At 41.9% G+C, this 15,355-nt stretch overlaps 2 protein-coding genes across 16 annotated transcripts in view; one reads left to right on the forward strand and one right to left on the reverse strand.

Moving 5' to 3' along the window:
• The window catches only part of RAB17 (RAB17, member RAS oncogene family), a 77,422-nt gene extending 65,734 nt beyond the window's left edge, over positions 1-11,688 (reverse strand). Inside the window, exon 1 of the mRNA XM_056534857.1 lies at positions 11,642-11,688. Within this exon, the coding sequence (XP_056390832.1) occupies positions 11,642-11,654 (13 nt within the window). The 5' untranslated portion in view covers positions 11,655-11,688. The remainder of the gene's footprint in view (positions 1-11,641) is intronic.
• The window catches only part of LRRFIP1 (LRR binding FLII interacting protein 1), a 146,369-nt gene that overhangs the window by 1,031 nt on the left and 129,983 nt on the right, over positions 1-15,355 (forward strand). The gene's annotated exons all lie outside the window — the stretch shown is intronic.

Raw genomic sequence — 15,355 nt, forward strand, 5'->3', positions numbered from 1 at the left:
GGGAGCTCTTCTTTCTTCCCCCTGTCATATGGCCAAAGCCAGACTCTGGCAATGGTCTCTCAGCTGTCATGTCACCTGGTGCTCCTGTCAGGGACTGAGATGCCCTAAGCCTTCTGTCCCCAATAATACAGCTGGGTTAACCATTTGTTTACCCATGATACTGCAAAGTACCCGCTCTCATGTCTAAAACAGGGTTTGACATAAGGAAGCCCAGGGTCAATCCTGGCCAGACAGATTCAGAAGTTTTAGGCTGCCTTCACACCACATTTTTGCAATACAGTTCCCGTATACGTTTTCTATGTGAAAACCATATGCAACTGTATTGGAAAACGTATGCATTGACTCTCCATTGAAAACCATATGCCAAAAGATGGACAAATTTTAATTCGTATACGGTTGAAAACCACATTCGGTTTGAAAAATGTCCGGTTGCATCCGTCTTTTTAAGAAAAAAACTTATGAATTTGTAACTTTTCATTCCTTTATGAATAAAGTTTCACTTGTTTGATTAAAATTCCAAGAAAAAAACTGTGCAAAGTCAAAAACCGTATGGTGAAAACCGCATGGAACCGTACGCACATACGGTTCTGTACGGTTCCCATTGACTCCCATGTTTTAAAAAAAAATGTATACGTTTCAATACGGTTTTTCACCCGGACCAAAAACCGTGGTGGGCTACAGTTTTGGGTAAGGGGGAAAAAAAACTGACAAAACCGTACAGGATACAAAACAGACACAACCGGATGCATCATTTGGCATACGTTTTATAATGGAGAGTCAATGCATACGATTTTCAATATGGTTCTGTACGGTTTTCAAATTGAAAACGTATACGGGAACAGTATTGCGAAAACGTGGTGTGAACCCAGCCTTAGGCTGCATTCACACCACGTTTTTGCAATACAGTTCTCGTATACGTTTTCAATTTGAAAACCGTCCGGAACCGTATTGAAAATCGTATGCATTGACTCTCCATTGAAAACTGTATGCCAAACCATGCATCTGGTTGCATCCGTTTTGCGCCTTGTACTGTTTTGGCTGTTTTTTTTCCCGTACCCAAAAGCGTAGCCCACCACAGTTTTTGGTACGGGTGAAAAAACTTATTAAAATCGTATGTTTTTTTTTTTTTTTAAACATGGGAGTCAATGGGAATCGCAGACAACCGTATGTGCGTACGGTTCCATACGGTTTTCACCATACGGTTTTTCACTCTGCACAGTTTTTTCTTGGTATTTCAATCAAACAAGTGAAACTTTATTCATAATGGAGTGAAAGGTTAAAAACATATACGGATGCAACCGGACATCATTTTTCAAACCGTATACGGTTTTAAAGTGTATACGGGTTAAAATTTGTACACACGTTTTGATACAGTTTAGTCTGGTTTTGAGGAATCCGTTTTTCATCAAAAACCTGATACGGGAACTGTATTGCAAAAACGTGGTGTGAACGCGGCCTAAGCCTGAGAAATGGATATGGAACAAAAAATTCTCCACAACGTTTACTCAACCATGACAGTTATGTGACTGACCTGTATCATATAAAGGGTAAACAGCTTCTAAAAAAATGTACAAGCATTACTCTAGGTCAGTGTTTCCCAATCAGTGTGCCTCCAGCTGTTGCAAAACTACAACTCCCAGCATGCCCGGACAGCCGAAGGCTGTCCGGGCATGCTGGGAGTTGTGGTTTTGCAACAGCTGGAGGCGCACTGGTAGGGAAACACTGCTCTAGGTCTATAACTTCTCCTTGTTTGCCATTCATTATATATATATATATATATATATATATATATATATATATATTTATAGTTAGTTTGGAGATCAAGCTGTAATCAAGTGCAGAGGCCCAGGTTTTAGAGTGGGTAGCCCAGAGTGCTTCCTGCTGAGACATTGCCTAAAATAGCCTTCTGTGTAAAGCCCATTCCAGGTCAGGGCAGATGGCACATGAGCATCTAGCTATAAAGTCTGATCTGTATCATCAATCTGACTTAGTAGGTCTGACAACTTAACTAACTACAACTAAGTCTTAGACAGCTGCCACAACATGGAATTAAGACCTATGATCTAATGTTATTCCATCCAGCAGCAATATTTTCATGTATTTTATAGTGGTACTCCGGTGGAAAACTTTTTTTTATTTTTTAAATCAACTGGTGCCAGAAAGTTAAACAGATTTGTAAATGACTTCTATTAAAAAATCTTAATCCTTCCAGTACTTATTAGCTGCTGAATACTACAGAGGAAATTCTTTTCTTTTTGGAACACAGAGCTCTCTGCTGACATCACGAGCACAGTGCTCTCTGCTGACATCTCTGTCCATTTTAGGAACTGTCCAGAGCATATGTTTGCTATGGGGATTTTCTTCTACTCTGGACAGTTCTTAAAATGGACAGAGATGTCAGCAGAGAGCACTGTGCTTGTGATGTCAGCAGAGAGCTCTGTGTTTCAAAAAGAAAATACTTTCCTCTGTAGTATTCAGCAGCTAATAAGTACTGGAAGGATTAAGATTTTTTTAATAGAAGTCATTTACAAATCTGTTTAACTTTCTGGCACCAAAAAGTTAACTTAAAGGGTACCTCTCATCAAAAAAACTTTTGATATATTATAGATTAATGTATGCAGAATAACTTCACAATTGCATGTTATTAAAAAATATGCTTCTTTCTATTTAATTTTCCACTTTGAAGAAATGACCACTAGGGGTCTCCCTACCAGTCCTGGCAGCAAGCATTTCAGACTCCTGCTGGAGTCCTAAACACTACGAGCTGCCAGTCTGCTTTGTTCACAAAGGAGAACACTCAGAGCTGCCAGCCTGCTTTGTTCACAGCCTGTTTGGCTGTGAACAAAGCAGGCTGGCAGCTCTGAGTGTTTAGGACTCCAGCATGAGTCAGAAATGCTTGCTGACAGGACTGATCGGGAAAATACAATAGAAAGAAGCATATTTTTCATTAACATGCTATTGGAAAGTTATTCAACATTCATTAATCTAAAATATATCAAAAGTTTATTTGATGAGAGGTACCCTTTAAAAAAAAAAAAAGTTTTCCACCAGAGTACCCCTTTAAGATTGATTTTCCTTTGTGTAGTTCTTCATTAGTAGTAGTGACAGTGCTCGCCCCACGTGACCTGAATACTTAGAGTGAATAGATACGTGGCATTTCCTGTGTAAATAATCCGGCTTGTAATATATACCAGGAGGATGCTAGCTAACTACCCCTCCCATCATCCACATCTTCTCCCAGACCTTTTTGAAAACTTGATGGACATATGTCTTTTTTGGTTGATAATTACTTACTGGGTGTCATTGTGTTACTTACAGTAAGTCCACTAGCGGTAAGAAAATAAAAATGTCTAATTTTACATTGCACACATGATGCCACTCACTGACACTCTACTTAAGGGTGTAAACAGTGACCTCTAGTCCTTATATCTTATCTGTCTCTACTGCTTAAAGCCCTTTACCTCACAGACCAAATTAGTCCTGAGACTTCACGTGGTGGTTTTTAATCTATCTTTTGGATTCTCCAAGGGTTGGTGATAGAATTTGTCAGATTCTTGAGGGAGGCACCTAGGTCCATATACTTTATATTGGTCGGCAATTAATTTGAAATCTCATGCCTAATATAGTTTAGGTCCCCCTTGTACTGCCAAAGCAGCTATGACCCATATAGGCATGGACTCCACAAGATCTTATAAGTTGTCCTGTGGTCAGTGACTAAGCTATAGTGGTTGCAGCAGTTGCAGTTGCGACCAGGTTCACTGGCTCCCCTGCCCTCACTAACTGTGACCCTCCACTTAAAGGAAGCTTATCCCAGGGGTCAAGTCCTAGGAAAAAAAAGTGCAGGAACTCACCCAAGATTTCCACTCAGAAGCTGGTCCTGCAGAACTCCTGCTAATGGGAACAGTGTTCCTGCTGTGAAAAAGGTGCAGGAACTCAGTTCCTGAGCGTTCCTGCAGGACTTGAGCCCTGGCTTATCCCCTATCCCAAGGATAGGGGATAGGTTTCAGATTGTGGGTGGTCCAACCGCTGGGCCCCCCGCAATCTCCCGTACGGGGCCCCGGTAGTCAGCGGCCACTGCATGACGCAGCAGCCAACATGCCCCCTCAATACATCTCTATGGGAGAGCCGGAGCGTTGCATTCAGCAGCCTGAGCCTCTGCCATAGAAATGTATTGAAGGGGCGTGTTGGCCGCTGCGTCATGCGGTGGTCAAAACGCTCTATTTCAGCGAAGAGCCGAGGGCCCCGTACGGGAGAGCCCCAGCGGTTAGATCCCCCGCGATCTGAAACTTAGCCCCTATGCTTAGGATAGGGGATAAGTTTTCTTATCCTGGAGTACTCCTTTAAGGATTAGGCAGGGTGCTCCAGAATTGGTTGGCCTGATCCATATGCATCCATACACAACTGCACAATTCTTTTTATTCTCTCCCTGCGCTCTCTTCTATGATCAGTGCACCAGGAGTAACAGCCAGGGAGGGCACTGTTGGGGCCTGGGAAGGTAAGTAACCACAGGACCCAGATCAGTAATTCTTCAGTTAACTTCTTCACTGCCCTAACCACCTGGTGTCCATACATTAACCCCTTTACTTTCCTAAACCACCAGACTCTGAAATTAACCCTAGACCAACAGAACTACCAATATTAAAGGGGTACTCTGGCCCTAATACATCTTATCCCCTATCCAATGTCTGATCGTGGGGGTCCCACCGCTGGGGACCCCAGCAATCTGTCAATCAGCACCCACCTGGAGGCTCCGAGTGTGCAGCGTAACGACTACGACTCCGCCCCTGTGGGACTTTACGCCCCGCCCCCTCAATGCAAGTCTATAGGAGGGGGTGTGACGGCCATCACGCCCCTCCCATAGACTTGAATTGAGGGGGCGGGGTGTGACGTCACATGGGGACGGAGTCATGATACTCCGGCCCAGTGGTCATCACGCTGCACACTCGGAGCCTCCAGTGCTGCCGAGAGCTCGCAAAGGTGGTGCTGAATGACAGATTGCGGGGATCCCCAGTGGCAGGACACTCGCGATCAGACATCTTATGCCCTATTCTAGGGGATAAGATGTATTAGGGCCGGAGTACCCCATTAATGTGATTATTTTTAGTCAAGCACACACTTCCTATGTAACAGGGAATGTGTGATTGACAATGATGTAAGTGAAGAGGTGCACACAGGATCCAGCAATCATTTGTGCAGCTCGGTCACACAATAATTGGGCAGTGTAAAGCGCTCCTTTAACAAGTGCCAATCTACTAGATTGGTGCTCATGTCAGGCAGGGTTCTGACATCTAAAATAACCCTTATATGCCATATGCTTGCTTGAATGTTTGTTTGCTTTTTAGGTATAAACAGAATTCTTCATAAGTGGAACAATATCTTTCTGATTGCTTATTAGTGATTTCTTCGCGTACGTGTGGCTTGGCTGCCAACATGGCACTTGACAGCACTTTATTATAGCTTTTCAGCAAGTAGCTTTATAAGGCAGGCTCTGTACAGAAGAGAGCAGAAAAGGCTAAATTAAGTAGCAATAAAGTAATTGTATTTAAATGGTAACTCTCATTAAAACTAATTTTTGCTATTGCACTCCTTATGGTAAATGAAAAATATTTCTAATATAGTTTGTTTAAAAAAAATGAAGTTTTCTATGTTTTATTTGTGCTTAAAAAAGCTCAAGAGCACATTTTCCCCCAACTCATACACAGACTTTGGACCAAAGTCCAAACACAGGAAGTGCAGCCTGGAGTGCTGAGGGGGGGGGGGGGGTGTCCAACCAACAGCATATGACAGTTATGTGTGAGAGGAGCTATGATTGGATGAGGCTCCACAGGCTGCACTTCCTGTGTTTGGACTTTGGTCCAAAGTCTGTGTATGAGTTGGGGGGAAATGTGCTCTTGAGCTTTTTTAAGCACAAATAAAACATAGAAAACTTTTTTTTTTTTTTTTTTTTTTAAACAAAGTATATTAGAAATATTTTTCATTTACCATAAGGAGTGCAATAGCAAGAATAAGTTTTAATGAGAGTGACCCTTTAACTGCTACACTTTCTTAAGACCCAACACATATCTAAGACCCCAAACAGAGATTACAATAGATAAATAAACATAGCTTTAAGATTACTAATTACCTAACAATAGTAAAGTCAATCATAAGACAGACTTCTATTATTGTAGGTACCAATCATGTTTTATGGGTTTGAAGTGAATTACAATCTTGTTATTATTGTAACTTGTAATGATTTTGTATAAAGTGAACAATATGTTACAATAGGGTCTTTTATATACTGACATTGTCCCAACAGAACAGTAGTACATAGTGGCTCTACAGCTGCTGGGGGACTAAAGTTCCAGTATTATAGCTTCTCCAAAGCTTTTCTAGTACAGTGGTCCCTCAAGTTACAATATTAATTGGTTCCGGGACGACCATTGTATGTTGAAACCATCGTATGTTGAGACCAGAACTCTATGGAAACCTGGTAATTGGTTCTAAAGGCACCAAAATGTCATCCAAAAATAGGAAAAAGTGAAAATTAAAGAAAAATAGTAGTAACTAATACAGATAAAGCAAATTCTTACATATAAAAGTAAAAAAGATCTGCTGGGAGCTGTAAATCACTGTCTATGTCAGTGTTTCCCAAGCAGGGAGCCTCCAGCTGTTGCAAAACTACAACTCCCAGCATGCCCGGACAGCCAAAGGCTGTCCGGGCATGCTGGGAGTTGTAGTTTAGCAACAGCTGGAGGCTCCCTGCTTGGGAAACACTGGTCTATGTTGAGGACAGGATATTCTTCGGGTCCTGTACAGTACATGTAATGTCCTAAAAAAGTAAAATGGAGCCGCCCTCACCTGGGGTCCAAAGGAGCAGGTAACCCTGGTACAGGTAAAGTGTACAGAACATGTAATACCTCCCTGTACTGTAGGGGGTGCTACCAGATATCAGTCAGTGCATACACTTCAGTAATACAGGTAAAGTGTACAGAACATGTAATACCTCCCTGTACTGTAGGGGGCGCTACCAGATATCAGTCAGTGCATACGCTTCAGTAATACAGGGGTTTTTACCAGTAAATTGCCCATTCTGATTGGTCAATTCTTCCGGCCATTGACACTTTTCACAGATCTGGACTGTCTGTATATTGCATGTTGAGTCTGGTTTCGACTTACAATGGTCCAGAAAAGACCATTGTATGTTGAAACTATTGTATGTTGTGGCCATTGTAAGTTGAGGGATCACTGTACTTGTCTTTCCACAGATGTATAAGGAGCCTTCATATCTGTTCTACAGCTCAGACTGGTCATTTATAATAGTATGGTAGAGTATGGTAGACTTCTAGCCTTGCCAGCTTGTAACCGCTTGGACTAATAAGGTAAATGAGTAGAGGGTGGACATTGAGCTATGCATGGTATGTTCTGATAGGGACAGCTGGGCCGATCTGTCAGTGTGTCCCTAGTGATTAAGCTGTCCTCTGGATCCAGGCACACAAGGCTCACTGTTAACATATAGCTTTATACATTTTATATATTATATTTTCTTATTGTAAAAAAGCTTTAAGTTTTCCCCAGTGACATCCAAAATTCATGCAACTTAGTTCTTCCATCAGAACAGTCCTCGTATTCCATAATTGTTCTGTATTGTAATCTGCTCGTCTTTTGGATCTGTTGATCATATTGTAGGCAGCCCTTTCTCAGCAGAGACTATCTGCAAATGATATCCCAAATCCTTTAAAGGGTACCTTTCATCAAAAAAACTTTGATATATTATAGATTAATGTATGCAGAATAACTTTCCAATAGCATGTTATTAAAAAAATATGCTTCGTTCTATTTAATTTTCCACTTTGAAAAATGACCACTAGGGGTCTCCCTACCAGATCTTTTTCATAGATTTCAGACTCATGCAGGAGTCCTAAATCTCAAACTGCAGCCGGAACACAGACAAACTCAGCACTGCTCACTGCCAGGGGGAAGTACTGTGCTTGCCTGTGTCCCAGCAGCAGTCTGAGATTTAGGACTCCAGCATGAGTCTGAAATCTATAAAAAAAGGACTGGTAGGGAGACCCCTAGTGGTCATTTTTTTAAAGTGGAAAATTAAATAGAAAGAAGCATATTTTTTAATAACATGCTATTGCAAAGTTATTCAGCATACATTAATCTATAATATATCAAAAGTTTTTTTGATGAAAGGTACCCTTTAAGAAGTCTGCATTAGTATCATGGGTTATGTGGATGTCTCTAGCTATGACAATAGATGTGGTACATTAAAGGAGTACTGTGGCGCTTATGGTGCACAGAGTATAAAGGAAAAAGGAGGAGAAAAAACAAAGGGGCACTCCCTGGTGTAGTATTTCTGGAATAAAAAGTAAAGGTGCAAATACTCACCAAAAGCACCCAAGGGGACGCACTGATGTGTAGAGAGGTCAGTGGAGCCTCTGATGTGTGGTTGAGTGTATGCAAAGATAGAATTGTCACAGTCTGCTGCTCTCACCCCTTTTTTCCGTGTTCCCAAGGGAGATGGACAACAAGGTAATGTGGAGGGTATAGAAACTGTGTTTTTTTTTTTTTGAGAGCGCTACTGTATCTCGATGGGAGTCAAATGAAACAGAGATCAAGCCGGCACTTTCGAGGACTAGCTTTTATTGGTAAAAGAAGTCAAAAGTAAAACAGGACAACCATTTCTGTGCACAATCGCGCCTTCCTCAGGTCCACAAATATAATTTTGTGTAGTCCTGGCCGGGGATCCTGGGGGCCCGGCCGCAGGATCCCCGGCCAGGACTACACAAAATTATATTTGTGGACCTGAGGAAGGCACGAGTGTGCGCCAAAACCCGTTGTCCTGTTTTACTTTTGACTTCTTTTACCAATAAAAGCTAGTCCTCGAAAGTGCCGGCTTGATCTCTGTTTCATTTGACTCCCATCGAGATACAGTAGCACTCTAAAAAAAAAAACACACACACTTTCTATACCCTCCACATTATATTGTGCACAGAGTGAACTCTGCTCCATGCAAGGAGACGGTAGAACCCCAAACGCAGAGGTGGTCAATACTCCTTTAAATTCCTTATATGCATGCAAACAAGTTAATGCCTTTAGAGATAAGTGATTGCAAGGGTTTCAGGAAAGCCATAAACCAGTACACTGGACTGGAGTTTATATTCACAATTGAATGCCGCAGTCAGGTTATTGGGTGGATTTGTCCCATGGTGTTGCCCCATTTTTGGGCACTAAAATAAACTGGTCACAAGGTGCCCACTGCTTGGCCCTTTACTGATCACTTATATTCTGCCAGGGGACTTGACAGCAAGGGGTATATTTCCCTGGAGTGCCTTTAAGAAGAGTTTATTCACTTTGTTGCCTTTACAGTATACAATAGATGCGGTTTGGAGGGAAAATGTGCAAGTATTATATGAATCAATCATTTTCAACTTCCAAAGGCATAGCTGTTTAAAGTGGTTATCCAGGAAAAAAAATTTTTTTATATATATATCAACTGGCTCCAGAAAGTTAAACAGATTTGTAAATTTCTTCTATAAAAAAATCTTAATCCTTTGGGTACTTATGAACTTCTGAAATTAAGGTTGTTCTTTTCTGTCTAAATCCTCTCTGATAACACCTGTCTCGGGAAACGCCCAGTTTAGAAGAGGTTTTCTATGGGGATTTGCTTCTAAACTGAGCGTTTCCCGAGACAGGTGTCATCAGAGAGCACTTAGACAGAAAGAACAACCTTAACTTCAGAAGCTCATAAGTACTGAAAGGATTAAGATTTTTTAATAGAAGGAAGTAATTTACAAATCTGTTTAACTTTCTGGAGCCAGTTGATATATAAAAAACATTTTTTTCCTGGATAACCCCTTTAAGATTATGGAAATGGGCATTGATAAGAACATTTCAGTTTTCTAGTCAGTATTATTACTGTTTAAACCTTGACCAGGACTAAAACAATATTTCAAATGTTTACATTCTGGTGCTTTACTGCATTACACTGTAAAAGGCTATGGACACCATAGAACATTTTTTTAATTGCATTGTATGTATATTTACGAATAATATGCATTTGGTTTGAAAATAAAATGTTCTATTGTACAGTGCGAGCTGCTCTATGCCATGTCATGCTTATTCCAACAAGTGTCTCTCTCTCCCCTTTTCTGAAGACAAATTTCATCTAAAGTCTAATAGAATGATCACAGAAAAGCATTAAACTAAAAGTGTTGTGAAAGAAAACTTATCCGCTATCCAAACAATAGGTTATAAGTTATAGATCGTAGGGGTCCAACCTCTGGGACCTCCTGCGATCCCCTGATCGGGGCCCCGGCAGTCTGCTGGAAGGGGGCGTGCCGACCCCTGCACAGAGCGGCGGCTGACACGCCCCCTCCATGTATCCCATAGAGATACATGGAGGGGGCATGTCGGCTGCAGCTTCCTGCGGGGTCGGAACAGCCACTTCTGGCAGACTACTGGGGCCCCATTCAGGAGATCACAGGGGATTCCAGCGTTCGGTTACCCACGAGTTATAACTTATACCATATCCTTTGGATAGGCGATAAGTTATTTTTCCCTGCATGACTCCTTTAAGCAGCTGGCACTATATTGGAATACCAGCAAGCTGCAGAATCCAAATAGTATAATTAAAACTATTTGCAAATCTGTTTGCAATAAAAAAAAAATGCTTAAAGGTGTTTCACACTGCCGGATCTATGGGTGCATTAAATAAGTACAGACATCCTCTCTACAATGATCTATATTTTCCTCTAAAATACTGCAGCAGTTTAGGGAAAACATAGTTGTAATGATGAGAAGGGAATTGGGTATGCAGTGAAAGAAGCAGATCCTTCCTCTACTTCATACCCCTTGCTGGGCTTGACTTACAGGTCTCTCACTATACACACAGAGGGAGATACCTGTAAGTCAAGCCAAGTAAGGCGGAGAGCAGCAGTGTGGAGCCCCCTCCTTGACTGCAGACACAGTTCCTATCTTGTGATTAAAACTATGATTTCCATTAATTGCTGCAGCGTTCTAGAGTGAGTACCCATACCTATTTAATTCTGCCCGTGGTTTGGGAAGCATTGAACAGCTGACATTTTTTACATTTTATTTTTCCAATCATATATTTTTGTATTTGCTTTACAATTTAACAGATTTGCAAATAGTTTTAATCAAAATGATTCTAACCTTTGGCTTCTGCAGCTTGCATGTATTATAATGCAGTGCAGACTGCTTCATGCCTTTGCTTGATCATTCCATCAGAATTCCAATGAAATTTTCAGAGGAAAAAGAGAAAGGAAAAATATTAAATCATAGTGCATATTAGAGAGGGTGCCTGTGCCAGTTATTATGCTGCCTGTGGTTCCTGCATCATGAAACAGCTGACAGGTTCCTTTCAAACGTGTCTCCCTTATTTACACAATACAAACATAATTACACAATCAATCTCATTAAATCCATAATAGCTTCCAATATTTCTCTCATTTGTCTTACTGCTAACATGATAATTGTGGAATATTCTACCCACACATAATGTAACATAATTCCAGTAAGTATCTGATGCACTGAAGTATTTCCCTGTTATAGATATAATATACTTGTCATAAGCAGGAGCAGTCAGCAGCTCACCATCTATTCTTCATAAATCTTCTATATTAAAAATACTCACATAAAGACTTCATGGAGAGGGACAAGTGCGGGGGTACAGCAAGGCGACAGCAGCCGTTTCGCACTAGTTAGTGCTTCATCTGTCCTCCAAAGCTGCTCTTCTTCTGGTGAAGCCATGCTTTTGTGGATTTAGATGTGTGCTTTTTGTCATTGTCATGCTGAAAGGTGGACTTCCTCTTCATCTCCAGCTTTCTAACAGACGCCTGAAGATTTTGTACCAAAATTACCTGGTATTAGGTACTGTTCTTAATGCCTTCCACCCTATGGCCCCTGTTCCAACTGAAAAACAAGCAACCCGAAAGCATGATTCTGCCACCCCCATGCGTCACTGTGGGTATGGTGTTTGTTGGGTGATGTGCAGTGTTGTTTTTGCGCTAAACATACATTTGGAAATTATTAGACCATTTTGTCGCATGCTTTTAGGGGACTTGATGTTTGTTTTTGCAAACTTCAGCCGGGCTTGGATGTTTTGCTTCGCAAGAAAATTCTTCTGTCTTGCCACTGTTACGCCGAGCGCTCCGGGTCCCCGCCCCTCCCCGGAGCGCTCGCAACATCCTCGCAATTGCAGCGCCCCGGTCAGACCTGCTGACCGGGTGCGCTGCGATACCTCTCCCAGCCGGGATGCGATTCGCGATGCGGCAGGCGCCCGCTCGCGATGCGCATCCCGGCTCCCGTACCTGACTCACTCTCCGTCGGTCTTGTCCCGGCGCGCGCGGCCCCGCTCCCTAGGGCGCGCGCGCGCCGGGTCTCTGCAATTTAAAGGGCCACTGCGCCACTAATTGGCGCAGTTAGCTTAATTAGTGTGTTCACCTGTGCACTCCCTATTTCTACCTCACTTCCCCTGCACTCCCTCGCCGGATCTTGTTGCCATTGTGCCAGTGAAAGCGTTTCCTTGTGTGTTCCTAGCCTGTGTTCCAGACCTCCTGCCGTTGCCCCTGACTACGATCCTTGCTGCCTGCCCCGACCTTCTGCTACGTCCGACCTTGCTCTTGTCTACTCCCTTGTACCGCGCCTATCTTCAGCAGTCAGAGAGGTTGAGCCGTTGCTGGTGGCTACGACCTGGTTGCTACCGCCGCTGCAAGACCATCCCGCTTTGCGGCGGGCTCTGGTGAATACCAGTAGCAACTTAGAACCGGTCCACCAGCACGGTCCACGCCAATCCCTCTCTGGCACAGAGGATCCACCACCTGCCAGCCGAATCGTGACAGCCACACTACCCCTAGCACATTGGTATAAAGAATACAGGAGATTGTTGTCACATGTGGCACACAGCCAGTATAGGCCACATTAAAGGTGTAGAATCTGTCATTTTTACAAGGGTGTGTAGACTTTTTATTTACAGTGTTGTTCTGTAAAAGATAATTCAATGTTCATCCCCTTACATTCTGCTAAAGCATAGCAAGTATCTCTGGAATTAGAGACATACAGATGTACAGTATGGGAACAAAAACTTCCATTACATCCCTGTATAAGGCTGCATACACACCACGTTTTTGCTATACAGTTCCCGTATACGGTTTCACGTAAAAAAACGTACGGAACTGTATAGAAAACCGTATGTATTGACTTAACATTGTAAACCGTATGTCAAATGCATCATCCAGTTTAGTATGTTTTTTTGTCTTATACGGTTTTGTCCGTTTTTTTTACTGGTACCCAATACCTTAGTCTACCACGTTTTTTGGTCCGGGTGAAAAAACGTATTAGACCGTATACGTTTTTTTAAACATGGGAGTCAATGGGAACCGTACAGAACTGTATGTGCGTACGGTTCCATCCGGTTTTCACCTTATGGTTTTAGACTTTGCACAGTTTTTTTTCTTGGAATTTCAATCAAACAAGGAAAACTTTATTCAAAATGGAGTGAAAGGTTAAAAACGTATATGTTTTTTTCTTAAAAAATGGATACAACCGGACATCATTTTTCAAGCTGTATACAGTTTTTAACCTTATATGGGTTGAAATTTGTACACACATTTTGATACAGTTTAGTCAGGTTTTGAGAAATCCGTTTTTCATCAAAAACCTGATACGGGAACTGTATAGCAAAAACGTGGTGTGCATGCAGCCTAACTCAAGATACTGATTTATTGGCCCAAAAGAAGCTGTCAGACAAAACATTAGGACATTTTGCTGAACTTCTAATTATACACAATGCTAGAACACATTCCTAAATCACTTGCTAAATATCCTCACATAAGTACCTCTAAAAAGCTACCATTATCACAGTGTACCAGTAGAATTACATTTTTACAATATGCATTTCTTTATTCTTCCTAATTTTATTGGAAAACAATATTTTCTATTTGTGCACAATAGTTATTTGCCATTAATAGACAGTAATACATTCTGCTTGTTTCATTTTCTATATTTAACTCTATGAGACAGTATAAATCAAAGGCACGTACTTGCTCTGCAATGGCAAATATGGCACTGGATGCCTCACAAAGGGTTAGTTAGGGTACACATTATTCCTTTTTTTGGTTTTGAGCTAAAAGCAACACTGTGTCTGTGACTTTACTGTAAAAGGAATAATTCTAAGAATATCCAACTCTCCCTCCCTTTCCTAATCTTGTTTTTAATTTACCAGATGAAATTTCCTAAAAATTAACAAAACATCACTAGTTACATAGTCTTTCCAATGTTCCTGATCTGCACTACCAAAAAAAAATCAATAAGTTGTAATAAAACAGCTGATGTTTTGCAGACAGTGTGCTCGTGGGCAATATGATTAGTTTAAAGTGTACCTGTCATCAACAAAAACGTTTTATATAATGTAGATACCATTATCTGTATATTTGTAACATACATTGCTTAAAAAATGTGTATTTTTGTCCCTGCAGCTATTGCCTGTGTGTCTCTATGAGGAGTCCAAATACAGGAAGGGAGGGTGGACAAGCAGGACTCTGTGCAGTGAGGACAAGCAGGGCTCTGTACACTGAGGACAAGCAGGGCTCTGTGCAGTGAGGACAAGCAGGGCTCTGTACACTGAGGACAAGCAGGGCTCTGTGCAGTGAGGACAAGCAGGGTTCTGTACACTGAGGACAAGCAGGGCTCTGTACACTGAGGACAAGCAGGGCTCTGTACACTGAGGACAAGCAGGGCTCTGTACACTGAGGACAAGCAGGGCTCTGTACACTGAGGACAAGCAGGGCTCTGTGCAGTGAGGACAAGCAGGGCTCTGTACACCGAGGACAAGCAGGGCTCTGTACACTGAGGACAAGCAGGGCTCTGTACACTGAGGAAAAGCAGGGCTCTGTGCAATGAGGACAAGCAGGGCTCTGTGCAGTGAAGCTCTGTGACATGCTACAGGCTCACACATGAGGATTGTTGACAAGCCAGGATCCTGCACAGAGCCCTGCTTGTCCTGCCCTTACTTCCTGTATTTGGACTCCTCACAGAGACAAACAGACAATAGTTACAGAGACAGCATTTTTTCACACAAAAATATACAAATTTTTTAACCAATGTATATTACAAATATACATATTTAAATGGGTAGTTAGATGGGTCATACTATAACAAACAGGTGTCCCAGAAACAAGAGCAATATCCAATATATTCCAATATATTCTTCATCCCGAATTCATTTTGTGTACCAGCTTCAGGGCTTTATGAAGGGGGAAGTTGTGTCAGAACATGTAGTGTGCAGAAGGGCCTAGTTTACAGAGTATACACTTGTGCATATAAGGAAAAAATCTTAGTACAAAAAGTT

This window comes from Hyla sarda, chromosome 8 (assembly GCF_029499605.1).
Source record: "Hyla sarda isolate aHylSar1 chromosome 8, aHylSar1.hap1, whole genome shotgun sequence".
In the NCBI taxonomy this organism is placed as follows: Eukaryota; Metazoa; Chordata; class Amphibia; order Anura; family Hylidae; genus Hyla; species Hyla sarda.